The 22,150-nt window shown below is 43.3% G+C and overlaps 1 protein-coding gene across 2 annotated transcripts; it reads right to left on the bottom strand.

Moving 5' to 3' along the window:
* Positions 1-528: 528 nt before the first annotated feature.
* DTD1 (D-aminoacyl-tRNA deacylase 1) lies at positions 529-20,879 on the bottom strand. 2 transcript variants are annotated; one of them, XM_081206030.1, is made up of 6 exons: positions 20,743-20,879; positions 18,134-18,224; positions 16,470-16,705; positions 10,288-10,385; positions 5,277-5,452; positions 529-1,834 (listed from the first exon to the last, which is right to left on the bottom strand). In XM_081206030.1, the coding sequence occupies exons 1-5, from the start codon at positions 20,783-20,785 to the stop codon at positions 5,297-5,299; spliced, it is 624 nt and encodes a 207-aa protein (XP_081062156.1). In that variant the 5' UTR covers positions 20,786-20,879; the 3' UTR covers positions 529-1,834; positions 5,277-5,296. The 2 variants fall into 2 exon arrangements, with proteins under 2 accessions (XP_081062156.1, XP_081062155.1); XM_081206029.1 differs by having other exon boundaries at positions 529-1,837.
* Positions 20,880-22,150: the final 1,271 nt, after the last annotated feature.

Below are 22,150 nucleotides of genomic sequence, written 5' to 3' on the forward strand. Positions count from 1 at the left end.
TACCAGCACAAACAACAGCAATTTGCAATCTGCTGTCTCTGCTCTCTTTGCACAACGCTGCAGACCAGACTGCCTTTGCTGGCTCAGGTAGAAATGCCATCAGACACAGAACACAAACACAAATAATCGTAGTTCAACCGCCCTTTTCGAGGAGAAAAAGGCTTCTGGGAGCACAGAAGTAGCAGGTGGTGAGAGAGTGGTCAACCTTTCTCCTGTTCCAAATCCACCCCCACTGCAGCTTTCCTCCCCACTGGGTTTCAAGTGCAGAAATACTGTGGGGCGGAGGAGGTCTAAGAGCTACAGTTACGTACGTTTGCATTCAGTGTGTAATTTGGCAGTCAGTGGCCAGAACAATGTGACATACTGAATGTACCTCATGAAAGAAATGTGGCAAAGCTTTTTTGAGAAGGCTGATTGTGACACACTTATGTATAAATACCGATTTAAGACGTAATTTTGATACGCCATGCCGTTTGCATGGATAAGCCTCACTGAATTTCCTAAAAGAACAGACTCCTACAGAAGAAGTACTCAGGAGGCACACTTTATTAAAGTTTTTCTCTCTGTCAAAAAGTTTAAAAGACACACACACACAGAGACACACACTGTTCACAATAAATAAATAACAGGCAAATCAGTCTCATTTAAATTCAATTATTTCCCACAAATTGTACAGCCAGACACACATAGACAATACAATAGGCATATACAGGGCTATGAAAAGAGACACGAGTGACATCACACCAACAGAAGCAAAATATAAGCTTACTCTTGAGATTCCAAGTGAAAATGTAAGGGGAAAAACCGGATTTTATAAAACCAAAGCATACGATCAATAGCTCATACAAGCAGGACTGCTACAACCTGCACAGAAAAAAACCACCATTCCTCATTCAGTAACAATGGCCCTCTTCTTACATGATGCTGATGAAAGAGCTGCTGCAGAGAGTTCCTTCCTCTATCACCAAGGCAGCAGGAAAAGCCTTGTGCCACACAGGCCCTCTCAGAACAACATTGTTCCGGTTTCTGGAAGGGGTTGGGAGGAGTTGCAGTGGAGGCCCCTTCTGCATGGCCTGCATCTTCTCACAGTTCCTGGTGGCATGGAAAGGAGTTCATGACCCACACCACCAGAATGTCAGATGGCTCTAACATCATTCTGAGTTTGGAAGGGGTTCCAAGTGCCTCTGGAGCTCAACATGAGGTTACAGACAAGCCCCTGTTCCCTTCCCCAGTTCCAAGTTCAAGAAGTGGCCTGGAGAACGCCGCACTAAGTGTGGCTCCAAAAGAGCAGCGCAACACTGAAGAGCCCCAGGCTCCCTCCAATAATTGAGATTGGGGGAGGGAAGCTATTTTTCCAATGTGCTAGGAGCCTATCCAGAACACAGGGCAGCTGCAGGGTCGTCCTCTGCCCCCAATCCTCCAACCCCCCTCCCCCACTACAAGTGGGCTTGCCATATTCACTGCAAGAAGTAGGTAGAGACACTTGCCATGACAAAAGCAGTTGTAGACGTGTGCCAAGAACCATGTGGAATATCTGATCACTTCCCATTTACATGGGAACCAACCAGACAGATATGGCAGGCACACTTCAGTAACAACAACATAAGAAGCAGAAAACCAGGAAAATGTCCTTTACTACCCCCACTTTGAAGCACTTTAGCAATGGAGACAGGTAACATCCCTTTGGTTGTTCCTGAATGCAACATGGTGCAGGTCCGTAACATCTTTCTTCTCTGTTCCAAATGCTCTTTCTGTCCCAATTTGTTCGTGTAGGAATTGAGTGCTGTCAGCTAATGAATAGAAAAGGTTGCCAGAAGCTTCTGATGGAGTTTTTCTTCTGTCAAAGCAAGAAGTGGAGTATCACAAGACATGGAGGGAGAGCTGATATTCACCAAACACACAGTATTATTTTATATTGCCATTGCTTTTCCTCACCTTAATAAACAAGGAGACAGCTTCATTTTGAACATCAGTTTGAAAACTGTTAATCTTTTGAAATATTATTTATATATTACTCATTAGCAGGATTTCCCACACTTCTGATACCTGGGGCAAAGTTTTCCTTGATTAAAACTGTACTTTCTAGCAACTGTGATGCTTCCAGGATTCCTGCATGACTAGCAGCTGTCACATGGGCAGCAGCAAGAAATACCTGGTGCTTTCTTATTCGTTCTACCAGGATATCACAACCCATGTACTGGTAGAAAGAGAGGGAACTGAGGATGCACCCAACACAGTAGCTTGATTTTTCATGATTTCAGTCCCTCTCAAAGCACACCAATGTCTAATGGTCCACATTTTGCGTAAAGCGTGCAACCCTGCCAAGCCACACCTCATCCTTAATCCAAGGCATGAACAGCACACAGCCAAACTATCACCGGCTTCTACTTCTTTCCAATCTGAAATTGGCCCATTTATCCCCACCACTCTTACCTTTTACAAAAGGTTAATTTTGCTATACAAAATTAAACAGAAAAGTATGCGAGACAGAAGTGATAGATTCTCACAGAAGAGTTTGGGATAGAAATAAGAATGATATCTGGAGGGGTAAGAAAGACCAAGGCATGAACAAGGGATTTAGCCATAACAAGTGAAAGGAAACACACAACGAGCGGGCAGAGAGAGGGGCACTAGACAGAGGTGAGGAAATGGTGATCTATAGCTAGATGTTGTCATAGGATACTGAAAATAATTTGCCTTTATGGAGTCCCCCCCACAAAGAAAAGAGTGGAATAGGAATAGAAGAAAACCAAGAAAAGAACCTTGAGAAATCAATCAGAGAAGAGAAAGGCTAAAGAGGAGCTTCGCCCAGTGGGAACAAATCAGTGATCAGACAGGAAGGGGAAGAAACAGTTAAGAATAGTCATAGATATCTACAACACAGATGAAGTCAAGCTGAGGAGGATGATCAACTGTATCAAAGGTAGCCCAGGTAAAGGACCCCTGCATGGTTAAGTCCAGTCAACTTTGACTATGGGGTGTGGCACTCATCTTGCTTCAGGCCACAGACAGCTTTACCAGGTCATGTGGCCAGCAGGACTAAACCACTTCTGGCACATGGAGCACCGTGATAAATGCCAGAGTACCAACCTTTGGATTTGCAAATGAAGTGGTAGAAAAGGATACCTGAAATATCAACTTCTTTCACAGATGAAATTGGCTGCTGGTTAGCAAAGTAAAACCCATTCTCAGTTGTGGGTTGTTGTTTTTTAGAGTAGGAAAGGTGATGGCATGTTTGCATTCAATAAGTAAAGGGACAGAGAAAAATTGGCTGATGACATAGTGGCTGAAAGGCAATAAAAATGGGGGAGAAGGCAACTGGGAGTCAGGAGGTCAAGGGGTCAAGGGACATGTGGAGTGGTCAGAGTAGAGTAGCCATCTCATCAGCCTAAGGGGGAAAGGATTAAGGGAGGTGGCATGTGAAAGAGATTGTGTCAGATAACTTTAATGTTAGTTAAACAGAAACCTGTTCAACATAACAGTGGGGGCCCTTCATTTTATTATCTTATTCCACCCCCATTTTCCAAGTAACTGTTACAACTTTTAAATCTCCTTCAACTTCATTCCTCCCAAGTAATCACTTTAAAAATGGGACCAATGTCCACTCAAAGTTAATAAAATCCAGCCACAAAAAGCGAGGATTTGTTAGATACTATTTTATGGCATCAAATCTGTGGTTGCTTAGTTTCTGCTCTGAAGAAAAACAAACACAAACCAGGATGCAGATTCTCCAAACAGCTACTACCTTGTTTTGAACTTTCCCTTTTTGGGGAAGGTTTCTGAGTGAGGAGTAGCCTGATCACTTCAGGCACACCTGGATTCTATCAGCTTTCTGGATTCCTGCCAGTCTGGCTTTCAGCCTCTCCACTGCAAAAACAATGTTCCTGTGGCCTTGGCTGACCAACTCCACCTAGAGATGGACTTGGATAATTGCAACCTAAATGATGCATCCTTTGTCACTATGGAGCATGAGCTGTTTGTGGTATGACTGGCCAGTGGGATCAGACCCTGCTTATCATAAGGGTTCATTGTTTTCACCTTCTGCCCCAATAAATCTTTTGTGCATCATGATGCATCCCATTCAAAATAGCCTGTTTCATTTCTGGATGACATGCTATGTTAATCTCAAATTAGGAATGCCCAAAGGAGTAGCAACAGTCTTATTTTTATACTACTTTTGGCATCACAACTCCCCAAGGAAGCCATAGGTCACATGGAAGTGGTACAAGCCACTGTTGTCTCCATTTGCAAGAGGGGTGACGCTATCAATGTGCAGAAGCCACAGTCTGAGCTACATCCAGATGATCCAGAGACTCTGATTTTTACTTTTCCAGAAAAAGCTGTGCAGCAGTGGATCAAGAAACCCAACGGAAAAGTTAAACAACAGATTTGCCACATGACTATCTGTAATGCAAACAGAACTGGTCGTGTGCTAGGGCTGATGTTTGGTTGCCTACCAGCCTTTAGACCTTGTAACAGGTATTATGTGCCAAAAGAGCAAAAGCTAAGCATAAGGAAAGAGGAGGAAGAAATTTTAAGTCATTTGGAAAGAGAATATTAAAAGGACCCACAGTTTGAAGTGCATGCAAAGAGTGGCAGGAGAGAAATTATCTCAACAGCAGTCGACAGAATTTAGCAGAGACATATCAAACTGACTGAGAGAAGATAATGGAAGAATGGGAGGCCAGCATGAATAGAGCTGAGTGGGCCAGGAACAGGCTGCCTTCGGTCTTGCATGGTCTAGTCTTCATTATCTGCCATGATCTGTTAACTTGCTTTAAATTCACAAAACAACAATATACACTCAAGTTCTCTTAACTGTTATGGCATAAGTAATTGCTGCTAAGTCATATACAGTTTTGCTTAAAAATGCAAGAAGTTTGCTGGAGAAGTCAACCTAGTCAAGCACTGTTTGTAAGAATCTCAGCAACTAGCAGCTGCCAGTTGGCAAACTAATAGACCAGGGATTGGGAACCTGTTGCCCTCTAGATATTGCCAGACTCCCATCAACTACAGTGAAAGTGGCCAGAGGTCGGGGAGGATGGAAGTTGTAGACCAGCAACATCTGGAGAGCCACAGATCCCACATCCCAACTTACCCTCTTCTCATCCCTGGATTATATGAGAGTTGATCATGATGTAGCTCAGTGTTTTTAAGCACCAAGGAAATAATTGAAAATATTAGGAGCTATGCATTCCTATGAATTCCCCTTTACCCTGAACGGAAGCATGCAAAGAGTGAGTTCAAGATATTAGCTGGGAAACAAGAGTCCATACCTGAACCTGCTTTTCATAGGTTATGGTTCCCTTTCCGAAGACACGTCCCCCTCCGCCCCACTGCTTGCACTAGGATCATTTTTACTTCTGGGAACATTTCTCTCTCTGCTTGATTCAGAGGGTGCCTTCATCCGGGTCTTCTCTTTCCTCTGCTGCTGTTTCTCAAGTTTTGCCAGCTGTTTGCAAAGAAAAGCAAAACAAGAAGTTTCATAAATGCACACTAGAGACTGAAGCAGCTCAGCAGCACTGAAAATATTTTGAGCAGACCACTGCATTAAAAAAACAGAAAACAAAAAAACTTTGGCATCTCTTAGGAAGATTATGCATCAAATCTAATTTTCTGCCGAGAATCACCTACTACTACGGAACCTTGGGATTTGTGCAAAAGAGACATATTTTGTCTTTTAAAAAATGAATTACAAACACAAATTACGGCATGATATAATGAAATTGCCATGTGTACAGTATTCCAATAGTATAAGCCTTCTTTAGTAACATGGACATTCATCTTAAGTAACAGGTGTTAACCCTTCCGGCATCTGTTTGAAATATTTGTAAAACTTTATTAGAATTTTTTTAAAAGCAAACTTGAGTCACATCATACTCTTTGTATTCCTCAACAATTAAGGGGCCAGTTGTCCTGTGATGTTTCCTTCCTCTGCCCCACCTTTTCAATTTTCTAAAAAGTTATGCTTTACTTACTTAGCTACAAGGGTGCAATTTACTTTTGCTGAAATGAACGCTGAAACTACCAAACATCTGTGCTGAGGTCCATTTTATCCCCAGAGACTATTCAAAATAGGACAGAGAAAGTAACTTCACATTTTGCCTACATCAGGGTACCAGAGTAAAAGGTTTCTGTTTTTGTAAAAAATAAATGCAAAAAGGTGTGCAACAATAGACAAGCAAGGAGCTACAGTCAGGTAAGAAGCAAAGAAGTTTAATAGCAGAGACTGGAAGCTTGAGATGACTGTGAAGGGTGTCAGGATACCAATACAGAGACATAAGGAAAGTATGAATTCCCTTCTCTTCTGAGTTTACCTTGTCCTTGAATATATTAAGACATCACCATGCAAAATGATTTCAATTAGTGTAACAGGCAGCTGACATTACTGTGGAGTCATTACACCAAGACATTATTTGCCTATCTATGTTCTCCATCCCCAGGTGCCCTGTCAAGAAACTAAAAATGATTTAAACTAACTTCAAAATTTACTCCAGTCAAGATGTTCCTGTGAACTGATAACATAAACCCCTACTAAAAGCACAAAATAACTGGCAATGATCACACATAATTAAAATGATGTTATTACCACCTATTTAGCTGCATAACGATGTGTGATGTTTAAAAGCACAACAGACTCATTGACAGTTCAGCACCTCCCTGCTTCCTTATCTCAGGCTGCACCTCCAAAATATGGGTCAGAAATAGTAGAGGATTGATTTCAGTACCGACAGTAAGAACAAACGGGATCAGTTTAAGACTTCTATTGCAGAATGGGCATTAAAAATTCAAACTAATATTCCTCTTCTAGGAGTATTAAGTGAGTGTGGTACATTTTCAGTACATGCAGTCCTCCTTGAGGTTCCTCTGCCCCCAGGGATCATCATTTAAGTCCTACAGCATCACTCTTTGTCACAATGAAGCATTTCCAGTTAGATATAAAGTCCTTCAGAAGGACCATGAAGAGTTTTTTTTCTTTCAAATCTATTTCAATTGGTGTGAACTTCACAGGGAAGCAAATTATGTCTTTGAAACACAGTAACACAGTAGAATAGATTAAAAGAATCTCATCAGAATGAGAGAGTTTGGGTTGCTTTGAAAGAGAAAAATGAAAAGAGCCTCCTAAAACATGGAGAATGACTGTTATTTGTGTACATGGCTCCCTTGGCAACAGTTACCAAGGTAAGGCCCAATCACAGAGAACGTAAATCACATAAGCTTCAATGAGTTCAAAATGTTCATTCATGATGGATCTCTTTAAAGCAGCAAACCAGCCTCTCCCCTCCCCCCCCCATCTAATTTCTTTGGGTGGACTTGAAGAGAATTTCCCTACCATTGAAGGGGCGAGAATGTGTGGGACGATTCAAGCCTAGGCATATTTGTTTGTTTGTTGCATTTATATCCCACCTTTTCCTCCAAGGAACTCTGGGTGATGTACATGCCCCCCCCCATTTAATCCCCACAAGAACCCTGTGAGGTAGGTTAGGCTGAGAAGAAGTGAGTGGCCCAAGGGCGCCCAGTGAACTTTGTGGCTGAGTGGGGGGGATTCAAACCCTGGCCTTCCAGATCCTAGTCCAACACTCCACCCTCTAAACCACACCCTTGTGCTCAAATTTATTGTTCAAGGGGGCTTCCTCCCAAGTATGAATAAGACTGCGGTGCTGGTTAATGTTCTTAAATCAAGTCAGATGCATTCACTGGATATGAACAATGACTGCCACTGTGTCCACAATTTCACTCACTCTAGCAGCCACAACATCACCCCTTCTCAATATGCTGCAAAATCAATCGTGTGCTCAGTGCCATCATACTAAGTTGTAAAGTAAAGAAGAAACACTTGGGCTCATTCTCGCATTGCAATGAACCATGGTTAAGGAAACTTAACTGTGGTATATTTGAATTGTTAAACCATCGTTTTCAATTAGCCAAAAAAGCAGAATCAGAAAGCATGAACTAAATTGAATTATAGTTATTTATTTTATTTCAAACAATTTATATCCCACTTGATTGTAAAACGCCTCAAAGTCAAAACACTTTACAAAAAGAACATAGAGCCATTGAAGTGACTTTAGAACAAATTCAACTGCATGAGGACTTCTACTTGCACAACGAGGTTTTTGCCCCCTTTCCCCCCAGGAGCTCCCCAGAATTGGCTTGTGGGGAGTGAGAAGAACCTCCAGAACAGTGCATGGGGGGAGGAAGGGGGGGTCATTCTGTCTGGCAAGCTGCAATTTTCACACTAATGTGACGTTCACCATAGAACAATGTTGAATTCCGCCCAATTACTACAATTTAAATAAAAATACAACTCCCACTCTATTCTGCCTTGGTCAGACCACACCTGGAATGTTCGTGTCTAGTTCTGGGCACCACAATTTAAGAAGGGTGTTGACAAGCTGGGACGCGTGCAGAGGAGGGCAACCAAGATGATCCTTATAAGGAACAATTGAGGGAACTGGTTATGTTCAACCTATAGAGAGCCAGTCTGGTGTAGTGGTTAAGAGCGGTAGTCTCATAATCTGGGGAACTGGGTTCGCTTCCCCGCTCCTCCACCTGCAGCTGCTGGGTGACCTTGGGCCAGTCACACTTCTCTGAAGTCTCTCAGCCCCACTCACCTCACAGAGGGTTTGTTGTGGGGGAGGAAGGGAAAGGAGAATGTTAGCCGCTTTGAGACTCCTGAAGGGGAGTGAAAGGCGGGATATCAAATCCAAACTCCTCTTCTTCTTCTTCAGCCTGGTAAAGAGGAGACTGAGAGGAGGTATGAGAGCCAATTTCAAATATCTAAAGGGCTGTCACATGGAAGATGAAGCCAGCATGTTTTTTCCTGCTCTGGAGGCTAGGACCTGAACCAAAGGCTTCAAGTCACAAGAAATGGGATTCTGACTCAACATCAGGAAGAGCTTTCTGACGGCAAGAGTTGCTCGACAGTGGAACAGACACCCTCAGGAGGTGCTGACTCTCCTTCCTTGGAGGTTTTACAGCAGAGATTGGAGGGCCATCTGTCAAGTATGATCTAGTTGAGATTCCTGGATTGCAGGGGGTTGGACTAGATGACCCTTGGGGTTGCTTCCAACTCTACAATTCTGTGACCCCCAACCTCACTGAAAACAGCTACATGCTGCAATTGGCCAACACAAGGCTTGTTTGAAGCCAACTTACATCTGAGGAGGATACTTACAGGTGGAGACAGAGCTAGGAAGTAAAGGATTACTCTTTCTTTCCCCAGCTACTACTCCCATCTAGAATTCCCCTTATTGCTGCAATTAAGAGTTGAAAAAAAGCCTTTTTATTGGTTCCAATAACTGGATCCAATTAAAGCTTTTTTCTAGCCTAATTCTGTGATTGTAGGGAGAGGTGCTTTTCCTGGATATTGCCACTGGGGAGGAAGATTAGTGCTACATTCTCCAGGAGAATTCCTCCCCACATTAGGCTTGAAAAATGATATTTCTCCAAGCCTTATTGCTGGTGAAAGAGCAGTGGTGTGAGTGCATACAAGACTGTGGTGCCCACTAGTTTTTTCAGGTTGCAAATGTATCCATGAGCTCCTAGCAGCTCTATGGGCCCCTAGCAGCAGAGTATCAATATGGATAGCTTGGACCTTACCTTTTAATTGTAATTCAGTAGGTCCTACTGAGGGTGGCAATTACCTGTGCCTATATGGATCACACACCTATGCTAAGAGGCTCCTTGTAGCTCTGTCTTTGTATAGGGCAGATCAGGCCAGCTGGGAACTTTAGATTCACAAACTCCCTCTTCAACCTCACAAACAGATGTCCACTGCCTTTGAAGCAGATCACAAATTACCAGTTCACATCAAACAGCAAGGCATGGTTTCCCCCACACCAGGATAGAAGGAAGAGAATTATTGCATGCAATGGAAGAAGGAGGGGGAGTAGGAGAGCCTGAATGTTCTGAATTGCTTATTCGTGCAACTTCAAACCACTGTTTGGTGTTATACTGCTCCTGTATCTGTTTTAATAAAGATTGCATAATGGAAGGCTTGGGTCAGGAATCTTTAGTCCTAAGAAAGCCAATTGGTATCCCTATATACAGTGGTGCCTCGCAAGACGAAATTAATCCGTTCCGCGAGTCTCTTCGTCTCGCGGTGTTTTCGTCTTGCGAAGCACGGCTATTAGCGGCTTAGCGGCTATTAACGGCTTAGCGGCTTTAAGAAAAAGGAAACAAACTCACAAGAACTCGCAAGACGTTTCGTCTTGCGAAGCAAGCCCATAGGGAAATTCGTCTTGCGGAACGACTCAAAAAACGGAAAGCATCAATGTAACTTACCTGCTTAGGGTCAATGGGAGGCGCAGGAGACTCAAGTTCTATAGTCACAGGTCCATCGTTCTGAATATGTACCTGCATATATTCACCAAATTTGCCATCTGAAAAATTAAATTAGAGTTGAGTGGGAAGAAGAGGACATTTACCTAAGAACCACCTTTGGTTTTTATAGTGGCAGTCACTGCACTGCTTCCAATGCTTCTTTGCTATATATTTAGCCCCATTATAAGGTGTGGCAAAAGACAGGGGTTCTGCCAGGCGGCCTTGATCATGGAGTCAACGGGAGGACAGGTCTGCCTTGACCCAGGCATGGAGCCGGCACCTGGACATAGACTTTGGCTCACTGCTGAGAACATAGAAGGGAGGCTCACTGATGGCTAGAGACAGGCATTTCGCTGCCTGGGACTGTATAAAAAAACAGACTTCAAAGGAAAGGGTCGCTTACCATCTGGATGTGTTGTGGGCATGGGAGCCCAGGCAGTCACCTACCAGCCTAAAGAATCAGAGTGATCTCCCGCGGTTGGAAGAGTGTGCCAAAGGACCTGTTTTGTAACTATCTTTTCTATATCCTTTTAGCCTAATATTATAGCAGTGGGGCTGGGTGAAATATTGATATATATAATAATAATTTATTATTTATACCCCACCGATCTGGCTGGGTTTCCCCAGCCACTCTGGGTGGCTATATATAATCCAAAATCAATATTAAATCCACATCGTGATAACAGTTTCAAATAAATTGAGCAGGCAAGTCACAGCCTTCAAACTGCGAGGGACAATATCATTGCTGCTTGCCTGCCTGCCTTCCCTTTCAGTTTCCCCTCCAATAGCAGAACACTCCCTCCGCTAGCTTCTCTGTAACAGTGGCATCTGCCTTCACAATAACAGCTTCAAATATCTGCCTCCTTCCCTTTCAGTTTCCCCTCCTTCCCTTTTTTAAAAAATTGTGTTTATTTGATTTTACAAATATAAATTTATAACAATGCCAAATACATAGCCATATAAAGATAGATAGATAATACTTTATTCGACTATAAGCCCACAAGGTAAAACAAATCAATAGATAAAAATCAATAGATAAAATCAATAGCATTTTACAATCTAAAATATCAACTAAAATATTTCAACGCATAATCTCTAGATGTACCGTGTTATGGCCTTGAAGATAAAGATGGTGCATAGAGTTTACTGAATTTTTAATAGTCATGCAGCATTCCATGAAGTCTTTTATATGACAGAACTGAGATCAGGAATCTAGCAACCTGTAATGTTCTATAAGAGTCAATGTCCTGGAGTAGATAAGCTAGATGTAATTCAGGTGGTTTAGCAGCAATTTCCAGAATGATTGAACTCAGGATCCTTGATCGGGGAACATTGTATAAGGGGCAATTAAACAAGATATGATAAAGGGATTCTATCGATTTGTTGTCACATGCGCATAAAACAGAGATTTTACCGTTAGTAAATCTATTGCTCAGCACATTTGAGGGGAACACATTAAATCTGGCTCTAACGCGAATCTATGCGACGCAGCCGATAAAGTAGACAGATATCGAGGTATCTGGGACACAGATGTAATGCCCTGATATATCGGGGAACATGTACCTCCACCTGTGGTAAGATTTTGTTGCAAATCTACCTCCTCCAGTCTTTGTTTGATGACCTTTTTAGCTGTAATTAGATCTAGATTAAGTATATCGGAAGGAGAGATTCCATAAGACAACAGTTTGGAATGGGTTTTTGTTGCCCATGGGCTGGTGAATTCATCTCTCCAAAGGCACTGAAGCCATATAAAGAGATTTCTCTGAATCTTGAGACTTCCACCGTCATTTTCAAGTGCATATTATTTCATAATCTATATTTTATATCTATCAATATTGTTCATAGTATTTGTTACATTACAAGTGAAATTAAATCCTGCTAATATTTTCATCTGCTTACAGTGGTCTCCTAAATAAATTATAATCCCCCCCCCCCCCCGTTCTTTCTTGAAGTTTTTGTCTTCTTGGTCCCTGAGCTTTCCGGTCAGTTTTGCCATTTCGGCATAGTCTAACAGCTTGGTTTGCCATTCCTCTCTGATAGGGACTCTTCTTTCCTTATCTGGGCTAGTAACATCCATGCTGCTGTTGTTGCATACATAAAAAGTCTTTTCTGTTCCTTTGGGATGTCAGTACCTACAATTCCGAATAAAAAGGCTTCTGTGGTTTTTTTTAACAAAAGTTATTTTAAACATTTTTTTCAGTTCATTATATATAATTTCCCAGAAAGCCTTTATTGCCTTACATGACCATCACATATGATAAAAGGTACCTTCTTTATCTTTACATTTTTTGTAGGTATGGGACTCTGTTTGGAAGAACATTTTCCCCATTCTTGGGGTGGCAAAGAATTACAGGGATATCCATCTTCTTGCCAATTTTTGCCTGAATACATCCATAGCCCTTGAAACCTTGTCTAATGTAACCATTGATAAAACAGTAAAGTTGCAGGCTAAGGTTTGTTTCTAAGGAAATATTTTTTCACTTACCGGTAGCTTAAGACAGTGTTTCCCAACCGGTGTTCCGCGGCACACTAGTGTGCCGTGAGACGTTGGCTAGTGTGCCGTGGGAGGGAGGCGGGCGAGTCGGGCGGTGAGAGGCGGCGGCGGCGAGGATCCGCGTCGAGCCGGGGGCGGCTCCGCGGTGGTGGTGCCGAGGTTTCTCTCTCCATTCTCCCCTCACACACACACACAGGAAATAACACAGGATCAGCTGACAGGACCCAGCCAATGGGGCGGCGGCGGGGCAGCGCGTGCAAAAGGGAGGAGCGCGAGACAGCGGACGAGGAGGAGGCCGGCATGTCCGGGCAGCAGCAGCAACAACAGCAGCAGCAACTCCCGGCGACGGCTCCTCAAGCCCCGGGCAACCCTACTCCCTCACCGGCCTCGGCCGCCCTCCTGCTCCACCCGCCGCCGCCTCCCCTGCCGCCGCCGGCCACCTCGGCCCCGCCGCCGCCCCTCCTCCGCCCGCTATCGCCGCCACCACCACAACAGCCGCCGCCGCCTCAGCTGCCGCCGTCCCTCAGTCCCTCGCTTTGCTGCCTCCTCCCCCCCCCACCCCCAAAGCTTGGAGGTTCCCCGGCAAGGGGGAGGGAAAAAAATTGAAAACTTTCACTTTCGTGCGTCCCTCCCGGCGTGACGCTGCGCGCTGACGTCACGGGGCTGTAATGGTGGTGTGCCGCGAGATTTTTTTCCTCAAACAAGTGTGCCTTTGCCCAAAAAAGGTTGGGAAACACTGGCTTAAGATGCTATGCTGTTGGTCAAGTGACCACTAGGTGGCAGTACAGTTTTCCTTCTGCCAAACTTACAATATTGCTCCTTCAATTAAAAGTTTATGCATTGTATTTATATTTCTCATATACTACTACTCCCCCTTTCTTTTTGACTTTAAGAGCTACAAATCTTTTAACAGTAATAAAAAAGCTGAAGATGCTGGTGTCTTGGCAAAGATTTTAGTAAGTAAACTAAGAATATAATTCCTCCACAACTTTTTAAAGATTGGTTCTTAATCATAACAGAATCTGAGGTGAATAAGAAGAGTTCCATTTGATGCTTTAGTTTTCAGACTTGACAGTTTACAAGAACTTTTATTTTAACATGTTTATGTCTAAAAGCTTCAACTCACATATTCAGCAGATCATTATCTCCTTTATAACTACATTGCATTGAATACAAAGTAGGTCACAAGAAGCTGACATTTTAGAAATTATTTAAACCCTACCAGACACTGCTCCTTTCTAGAGGAAAAATGGTAAGTGATTATATCTTTGCACTGCCAACCATGATTTTGAATCATAACATTTTTCTCTATCTACTGATTTATTTCCTCCCATTCAAGCACAAATGCTTCCTATAAAACAGGACAATATTAAACAGAATGGCATGGTGGTAATATGCTACTTCTAAAGAAAGGTATAGAGCATTGTCAAGGGATGAAGTGATGCCTTTTTTATAAGGCAGAAGTCTCCAAAAGGCACAAGAGATCTCTAGTTAGGGCCAAGCTACATGTTTCATAGAACTGCAGAGTTGGAAATCACCATGAGGGCCATTTAGTCCAACCCCCTGCGGTGCAGGAATCGTTTGCCCAACGTGAGGCTTGAACCCACAACCCTGAGATGAAGAGTCTCGTGCTTTACCGACTGAGCTGTCCCCTTTTCCTAACTTTTGAGCAAGGTTTTCTTGTGGCTTGAAGCTTTCCCAGCCAACCAACTGCCATTCCAAATCTCCAACTGCTTCTTTTCTAATGAGATGGGGAAAAGATACAGGGATTCTTTCAACATTTGCTTTCCCCCCAATATCTAGAAGCAAATTAATTTGGAAGGAACAGGATTGAACATACAATCAAGTGCCAGAATTTTCTGAAGATATATATCCAGTTGTTAGTCCATGAAAAGAAAGCAAACAGTATTGGTTAGTGTTGATCTGATCTACCTCTGAGCCACCTCACATTTTGTCATAGACAAGAGTGCAGAAGGGTTGGAGAAAACACTTCCAAAATTGCAAAGACTCTAGTACAAAGATACATACATAAATTTCCAGATAACTACATGAACTGATTAATTATGAAATGAAATACAATATCGTATATGTAAATTCTTTTAATAAATTAATTTATTAACTGCATGGATCACTTGTTTTTAGTATATCTAAGGCAATATCTTCGCTTTGCTGAGTGATATCCAACTGTTATGTCCCACTTATGCAACAGACTACTGCACACACAAACAGGAATGTCCTTTGCTCTTCTCCATCACAGCAGCCTCCCATGTGCCCCCAGAGGTGGGGGGAACCTCTGATGCAGACTGGGCGACACAGGACTGCTGGAGAGGGAGCGGGAGGTCCATCACAGCCACTGGCGCAAGACTGAATCTTGTCCTGTCTTCCAGTGGCCCTCTGTATAATCTGGGGGCACCATTCTAAACAACACAAAAGCTTCCCTCCATTACCGTTTTAAGACCAAAAGCTTGGACCTGGAAACATCTTTTTCTCATATTTTAATTGAGAGAGAGAGAGAGAGAGAGAACACATGAAGCCTGAAAATTTTGAGTAACCTAAAAGTTATTGCAAACATTGGTGGTTCTCGACAAGAAGAAGATCAAGGTGGGGGGAGGTCATAGCTAAAGCAGGGAATTGCCTCAGGAAACGCATTCTCTGGAGCCAAGCTCATAAACACACACCAGTCCTTTACTCTGCGAGGGAGAGGAATTGGGTGCAGATGACATATGGAAGCTGATGGAAATCAAGCAACAGTCTAGTTACTTTCCTTCAGCCTTACTGCTAGCCCTAGTCAGCTAAGGGTTCATGCCTATGTGTTGCTCTCAGACGCCAGGGTTCCAAGGCAATATTATGGCAGAGCACACACACCGAGCTCTTAATTCAAGCAGGCTTTAGAGGGGCAGGAAGGAGAAGCAGGCTTGTCATTTCACAAGTTCAGTTGTTCCTGCAACACTTTTCTGACCTCCCCCTCTTGCAATCTGCAGTGACTCGCTTCTGTCTTGTCTCTCCACTCATTTTCCCATCCAGCACATCTACCACATATTTTTTGCTCTATAAAACTCACTTTTTGCCTCCTAAAATGTAAGGGGAAATGTGTGTGCGTCTTATGGAGCAAATGCAGGCTGCGCAGCTATCCCAGAAGCCAGATCAGCAAGAGGGATCGCTACTTTCACTGTGCAGTGATCCCTCTTGTTCTGGCTTCTGAGATTCAGAATATTTTTTTCCTTGTTTTCCTCCTCCAAAAACTAGGTGCGTCTTATGGTCTGGTGCGTCTTATAAAGCGGAAAATACGGCATATGCAGATACTCTGCTTTATTAACAAAGCAATGTTATTCAAGTGTCCCTGTGAATTTTGTTTTAACAGTACAAAAAGGCTACTTGTTTTCGTTTTTGTTCTGGAGCCATTGTACTTTTCCTGGTCCTTATCCACATATTTAAGGAAATAATGATCCCATTAACTGATAGGAAAAGGCAAAATAAAAGTAGCAACTACCAAAAGGCAAACATGTTTTATTGTATATTAAGATTCTTCACATATTCACCTCGGAGTAAGACTCATTGAACTCCGTGGGACTCACTTCTGAATAGACATGTATAGGATTGTGCTGTAGGAAGCTTTTCCCATTTATCCAACTCTTTAATTTGCCCTTACCTTTAATGAGCTCTGGCTTGTATGATTTGCGAAGGTGTTCTAGGAAACTGTTGTAGAAAGACTCTGCTTGATCTGTAGGCATTGCCATATGATAGTCTGGCTTGTTTCCTTTCAGGATACACTGAAGAGTAAACTGGCTGACACAGAGCACTTCGTACTGCTTGTCCATTACACTTTTGGACCAGTGTTTGCCACTTTCATCTTCAAAAACACGCAGGTTTAAAATCTTTCTAACCCTAAGTTGAAAACCAAAAGACAAGAAAGGTCCCTGTCTCAAAATAAGATCATTCTTACAATTCCACATAAATATGAAGCGGGGTTGGGGAACCAGAGCCTTAAAAGATGGAAGAAAGAAAAGATTCATAGACCTTGAAGACTCCATATTTTGTCATCATATCTAGAAAATTAAAGGTTTATCTGGATCCATTTCAACCTGAGTTCAGGCCTGGTTTCAGAAATGAAATTGGCCTTGGTCGCCTGATGGATGACTTTTATCAAGAGAGTGATGTGGGTGGGGGGAGTGTGGCCCTGCTCCTCTTACTGCCTAACAGCATTTGGTACCATTGACCATGGCATCGTCCTAGACCAAGTGTGCAGAATGGGTTTTGGAATCACTGCATTACAGTGGCTTTGTTCCTACCTGCCTGGTTGGGTCCAGAGAGTAGCAGTCAAGGACTGCTCTTCATCCCCCAGCACTTCTACTATGGAGTTTCACAGGCATTCTTTCGTTCCCAGTAATATTTAACCCCTACATGAGCCATTGTGAGTGGTTATTAGGCTGGAGCATGATGTAATAAATATGCCAATGACACGCAGTTCTATTTCTCCTTACCAGCTGAACTGGGAACGGCTGTGAAAATCATGGACTAGGTGCTTTAATGCAGGGACTAGCCACAACTGCCTGTTCTGCATGGGGTTGCATTCCTGCTGAAGGAGCAGATATATAGCAAGAGGGTATTCCTGTATAATTAGAAACCCAAGTGATCTGTGTGGCCAGTAGTATCTTTTCCCAGCTTCATCCGGTTTGCCAGCTAGTCATATTGGGATAGCCTGGCCACTGTAGTCCATGCATTAGTAAACTGAAGACTAGATTACGGCAATGTGCTCTATGTGGGTTTGCCTTTGGGCCTGGTCCAGAAGCTCCAGGTAATGTAGAATGCAGCAGCTAGATTGATGAGACACAAAGAGCTGACAGCATGCACCTCTACTAAAACATCTGCACTGGCTGCACACACGTTACCAGGCCAAATTCAAAGTCATTGTATTAATATACAAAGCTCTGAACAACTTGGGTCCAGGATACCCTAAGGAAGTCTTTCTGAACCTTGGGTCCCCAGATGCTGTCAGACTACAACTCCCATCATCCCTAGCTAGCAGGATTAGTGACCAGGGATGATGGGAGTTGTAGTCCAACAATAGCTAGGGATACAAAGTTCAGAAAGGCTGTTCTAAGGACTGCCTGAGCCCTTATATCCTAGCTCAGTAACTAACATCATCAGGAAGCGTACTGTTAGTTAATTCAGAAGCCTGACTAGAAGCCAGACTGGCTATTTCATATGAGTGAACAAACAAAATTAGCATTTGTATGCAAAATTGTTAAAAATTAAGTAAAATTTATATAAGCACAATACAAAGAAAAAGTTTTATACTTTAGATTGACTTACATGTGCTCAAGCTCTTTCTGAGTGTCTTCCACTGAGATACCCAGCAGGACACAAATGCCTTGTCCAATGGAGCTTATTTGCTCCCCACCAACTGTAGGGGAATTTTAAAAAATAGGTTAAACTTGCCACATGCAATTATATATCCTAGCAAACTATAGGGAGTTTTAAAAGTTTCTGATTCTAAGAAACCAACTTACTGCCAGTGGTTTGTTGTCCCTTAAGTACTAGTGAAAGACCCATCTAGTTCAGGATCCTGCTCTCACAGTGACCAACGAAATGCTTATAGGAGTCGTGCCAGCCAAACCTGAGCACATCAGCATTCTTCCCAGTTTTGATTCCCAGAACTGCTATTCAGAGCCATACTGCGTCCGACAGTGTAAGTAGAAAACAGTCATTGTGTTCCTCCCCAAGACCCAAAGAACAAGCATACATACGCTATTGGAAACACTTATTTTTTTACTTTGCCAAATGGCTATGTGATCTGGCCCAAGATTGGTATGTAATAGTTGCTTTATTTATATCAGCATAGTCCTATGGTTTTAAAATGTTTATAGATGGTATATTGAACAGATATTAATTCTTGTTTTATGTGTTTGGCTTTACAACAATATGTATATACACTGATGAAGGATGTATTTGGAAATGGGTGCTTTATGCTAGCTACTCTGTCTGTTTTTTGCTTATTAGCATTTTATGCTGAATATATAATTCACATATATAATTCAATTTATGAATCAGCTTTTTCGTGCACATTCTTGTGGGGTTTTTTGCTTCATTCAATACAGAAGCAGAGTACTCTTACAGCTAAACAAAGGGAGACATTTTATTAATAAAGTTCTCACAGTGCTTAGAATGGCAAGAAAAATACATCTATCAAAATTCTCCTTCTGCATGAGGTGTTTTATGCACAGGATTCATACTTAATCAATCTGGCAACAATACATAGTGCATATTTGTTTATTCTCTTACATTTATACCCTGTCTAACCTGACAGGCTCAAAGCAATGCTGTGGGTGAACCCCACTGTACAACAAATTAATCAATTTCATGATTATAACTCTTGAATTCGTAAGAGACCTTAGAGACTTTGTAGCTTTTTTGTTGTTGGCCTGCTATGTTTTATTTATTTTTAAATTGTCTATAGGCCTAACATTAATATATATGTAGTATGCAGTAAAACATAGTGAAAAAACATAATATAAACAAAACTACAACTTCTGAGGTCAGTACAGGCATGGGCAAAAAGATAACAGGATCATAGAGTTGGAAGGGGGTTTTTTTAGTTTGATGCATTTAGTTGTCAATATGCTCAAATGTGTTGTGAGGGCTTGTCCTAAAAGGTGGGGTACACCAGGACCCCCAGGGTGGGAGCTGGGCCAAGAAGCCATGGGATCCTAAGCCAGTCCAGCTACTGGGCAAATTCTAGCCATTCTGCTGCAGCAGCCTGTAGCTCACACAGCAAAAAATAAATAAAAAAATTGGCAGCTTTATTGCCTTTCTCCCAGCGTCAACCATGGCTACTGCGAGCAGGAGTGCTTTGCAAGTGGCAGCAGCTCCACCACTCAGTTCAGGCCCACCAAGCCCAAACTGGGATTTAAAGATTGCTTCCTTAAACGTTATGGCACCTTGGGATGCTCTTTACATGACGACTTCTAGGACACTGTCTGCTTAGATGATATGGATGCAACCCTGTGCTTATCAAGTCTCTAACTGCTATCCAGCAGCTTGCCCTATTCACACAAGGAGAAAAACAGGGGGGAAATTGGGAGCGGGTGGGTTGTTATTGGTCTGATTTTGTCTTTTTTATATATTGTAATTTTATGTTGTGAACCACTCTGAGATCTACGGATGAAGGGCGATATACAAATGCAATTAATTAACTAACTAACTAACTAACTAACTAACTCTTCCATGCCAGCTCCCTGTTGCCAAATCAATGCAGACACAACCACAGGGATTAAAAGGCACGGCATCTCCTCGAGGAACTTCCTACACTATTAGGAACACAGATGGGAAGCTGCCTTATACCGAGGTCAGTGAGAAATGAAATGTAGAGAGCACAGCAGCCCTTTAAGACTACAGTGGTAAGTGATCCTTGCAACAGCTAAACTAAACTAAACATTTTAACATCTGTGGCAGAATAGGAAACTGTTGTCTCTACTAAGGCCCAAATGAAGAAAATTAAACTTCTTATTAACATGGAAAGCTACGTGATACTGAGTCTGATCATTTTGCTTAGTATTGCGTTCCTCAGCCTTTCTCAACCTTGGCGGGGGGGGGGGGTTCCCAGATGTTATGGGACTACAACTCCCATCATCCCTGACCACCGGCCCTGCTAGCTAGGGATGATGGGAGTTGTAGTTCAACAGCATCGGGTGGGGGGATCCAGCCCCCCCCGCCAAAGTTGAGAACGGCTTCTCTACCCTGAGTGCCAGCAGCCCTGGAGGGTTCCAGGCAGGGACTCTGCGCCGCCCTGTCCAGAGAGGCCCCTGGAGACGGAGCCCAGGCTCTTCCCCGGCCCCTTCCCCACTCCCAGGCGCGCTCCCCGTGAGCCCGAGGCCGGCTCTGCCCGCGCGGAGACCCGGAGGGGAGCGGGGGACGCGGGGCACCTGTCACGCTGGCCCGGGCGACGCGCTGGATGATGGCCTTCATGGCTCCGGGCCCTCAGGAGAGTCGGCCGGCACCCCGCCCGGCGGAGCAGGAAGTGGCGTCAGGCCACTTCCGGGAGAGGCAGGAAGCGCCCTGCGCAGAGCCGTGGCGGCAAAGCGCAGAGGGATGCAGCCTCGCCAACTTCCGGGTCGCCTGGGACGGAAGGAGACCAGGGAGGCGCCGCCAGGCTTCGCCCCTCCGGAGCGGCCTTCCGCCGGCTGAAGAAGAGCCTTTGGATCAGGGACTGCAGGTGGAGATCCCTGCATTGTGTGGGTTGGACTAGATGACCATGGGTCCCCTTACAACTCTATGACTGTATGATATGTTTATGTGTATGTATGACATATAGGAATATATGAAATATTCTTTCAATATTTACTTGCATTTGCTCTCTCGTTTTCCTTATTTTTATTTGTAAACTGTACTGAGTCCCCATCAGGGGAAAAATAACAAATAAATAATCCTAGCAGTCTCCAACCCGACCCCAAAGGAAAAGGGGGAAAAGTGAGCAGCATGTTTTCCTGCTTTTTCTAACTTATATCTTTTTTCATGGGGAGGTGGGGGAATACATTTCAAAACTGAAACACTAAAAAAGTGTGGCAGGTCTGCCGGCATGTGAATGGTGTAGAAGGCTTCTGTATGCAGGGGGCAGTTTCAGCAGACTGAGCTCTGCTACTGAGAATTTTTTTTTGTATGGGGACAGGGTGGACGGACACCTGCTTCAGTCCAGCCTCTAATCTAATTTACATGAGGTTCATAATTGGTACTTTTTGCTACTGCTGACACAGCAAAGTTATCGGTCTCTGCAGCCACAGCTGGCACTGTGATTCTCCAGCTCACCTCACCCCCAGAGGCACACTCCATTGTCTCTCAGGACAGTCTTATGCCAGCAACTGGTTTGAGATGAATTTCCAGTTTTATTAACAGTAAATTATTTCTAAATATATAAAAATTAGCACATATAAACCTTGCTCATTTTGGTGATGCATGAGTAGCCACTTTAGCAGATAAACTCCAAACCAGCAACAAGGCCCCTGCTCTCCCTTTCTTACAGTTCCTTCTTTTGAACCAAGAATTCCCTCAAAACAAAAACAAAATTCCAATTGGAAATATGCCAAATTGAGATATCGTCTGCTAGTGCTCCCGCTAGCAGAGATAATTAAGTAGTAATGAGAGGTGGTCAGGAGATAAGTCCCCTTTGAACTAAATGGGGTGTTGAGGGGTACAGCCTCAGATGTTCTGAAGAAGACAATCATCATCATGGGGAGGGAGAAAAATCTCTGGGGAGGAGAGAACGTCTACAGCGAGGCAAATATACTGGCTCGAGCACCAACTGGAAAGAAACTGGATTTTCTAGATGCCAATTAC

This window comes from Podarcis bocagei (assembly GCF_964188305.1).
Source record: "Podarcis bocagei genome assembly, chromosome: 8".
In the NCBI taxonomy this organism is placed as follows: domain Eukaryota; kingdom Metazoa; phylum Chordata; class Lepidosauria; order Squamata; family Lacertidae; genus Podarcis; species Podarcis bocagei.

Bases quoted from the DNA above. Each gene is read 5' to 3' on its own strand.
- DTD1 (XM_081206030.1), bottom strand. From the start codon at position 20,785: ATGAAGGCCATCATCCAGCGCGTCGCCCGGGCCAGCGTGACAG. The intron at 18,225-20,742 runs GTGCCCCGCGTC...ATTCCCCTACAG, and splicing joins CGCCCGGGCCAGCGTGACAG to TTGGTGGGGAGCAAATAAGC. The intron at 16,706-18,133 runs GTAAGTCAATCT...TTTTCAACTTAG, and splicing joins CAGAAAGAGCTTGAGCACAT to GGTTAGAAAGATTTTAAACC.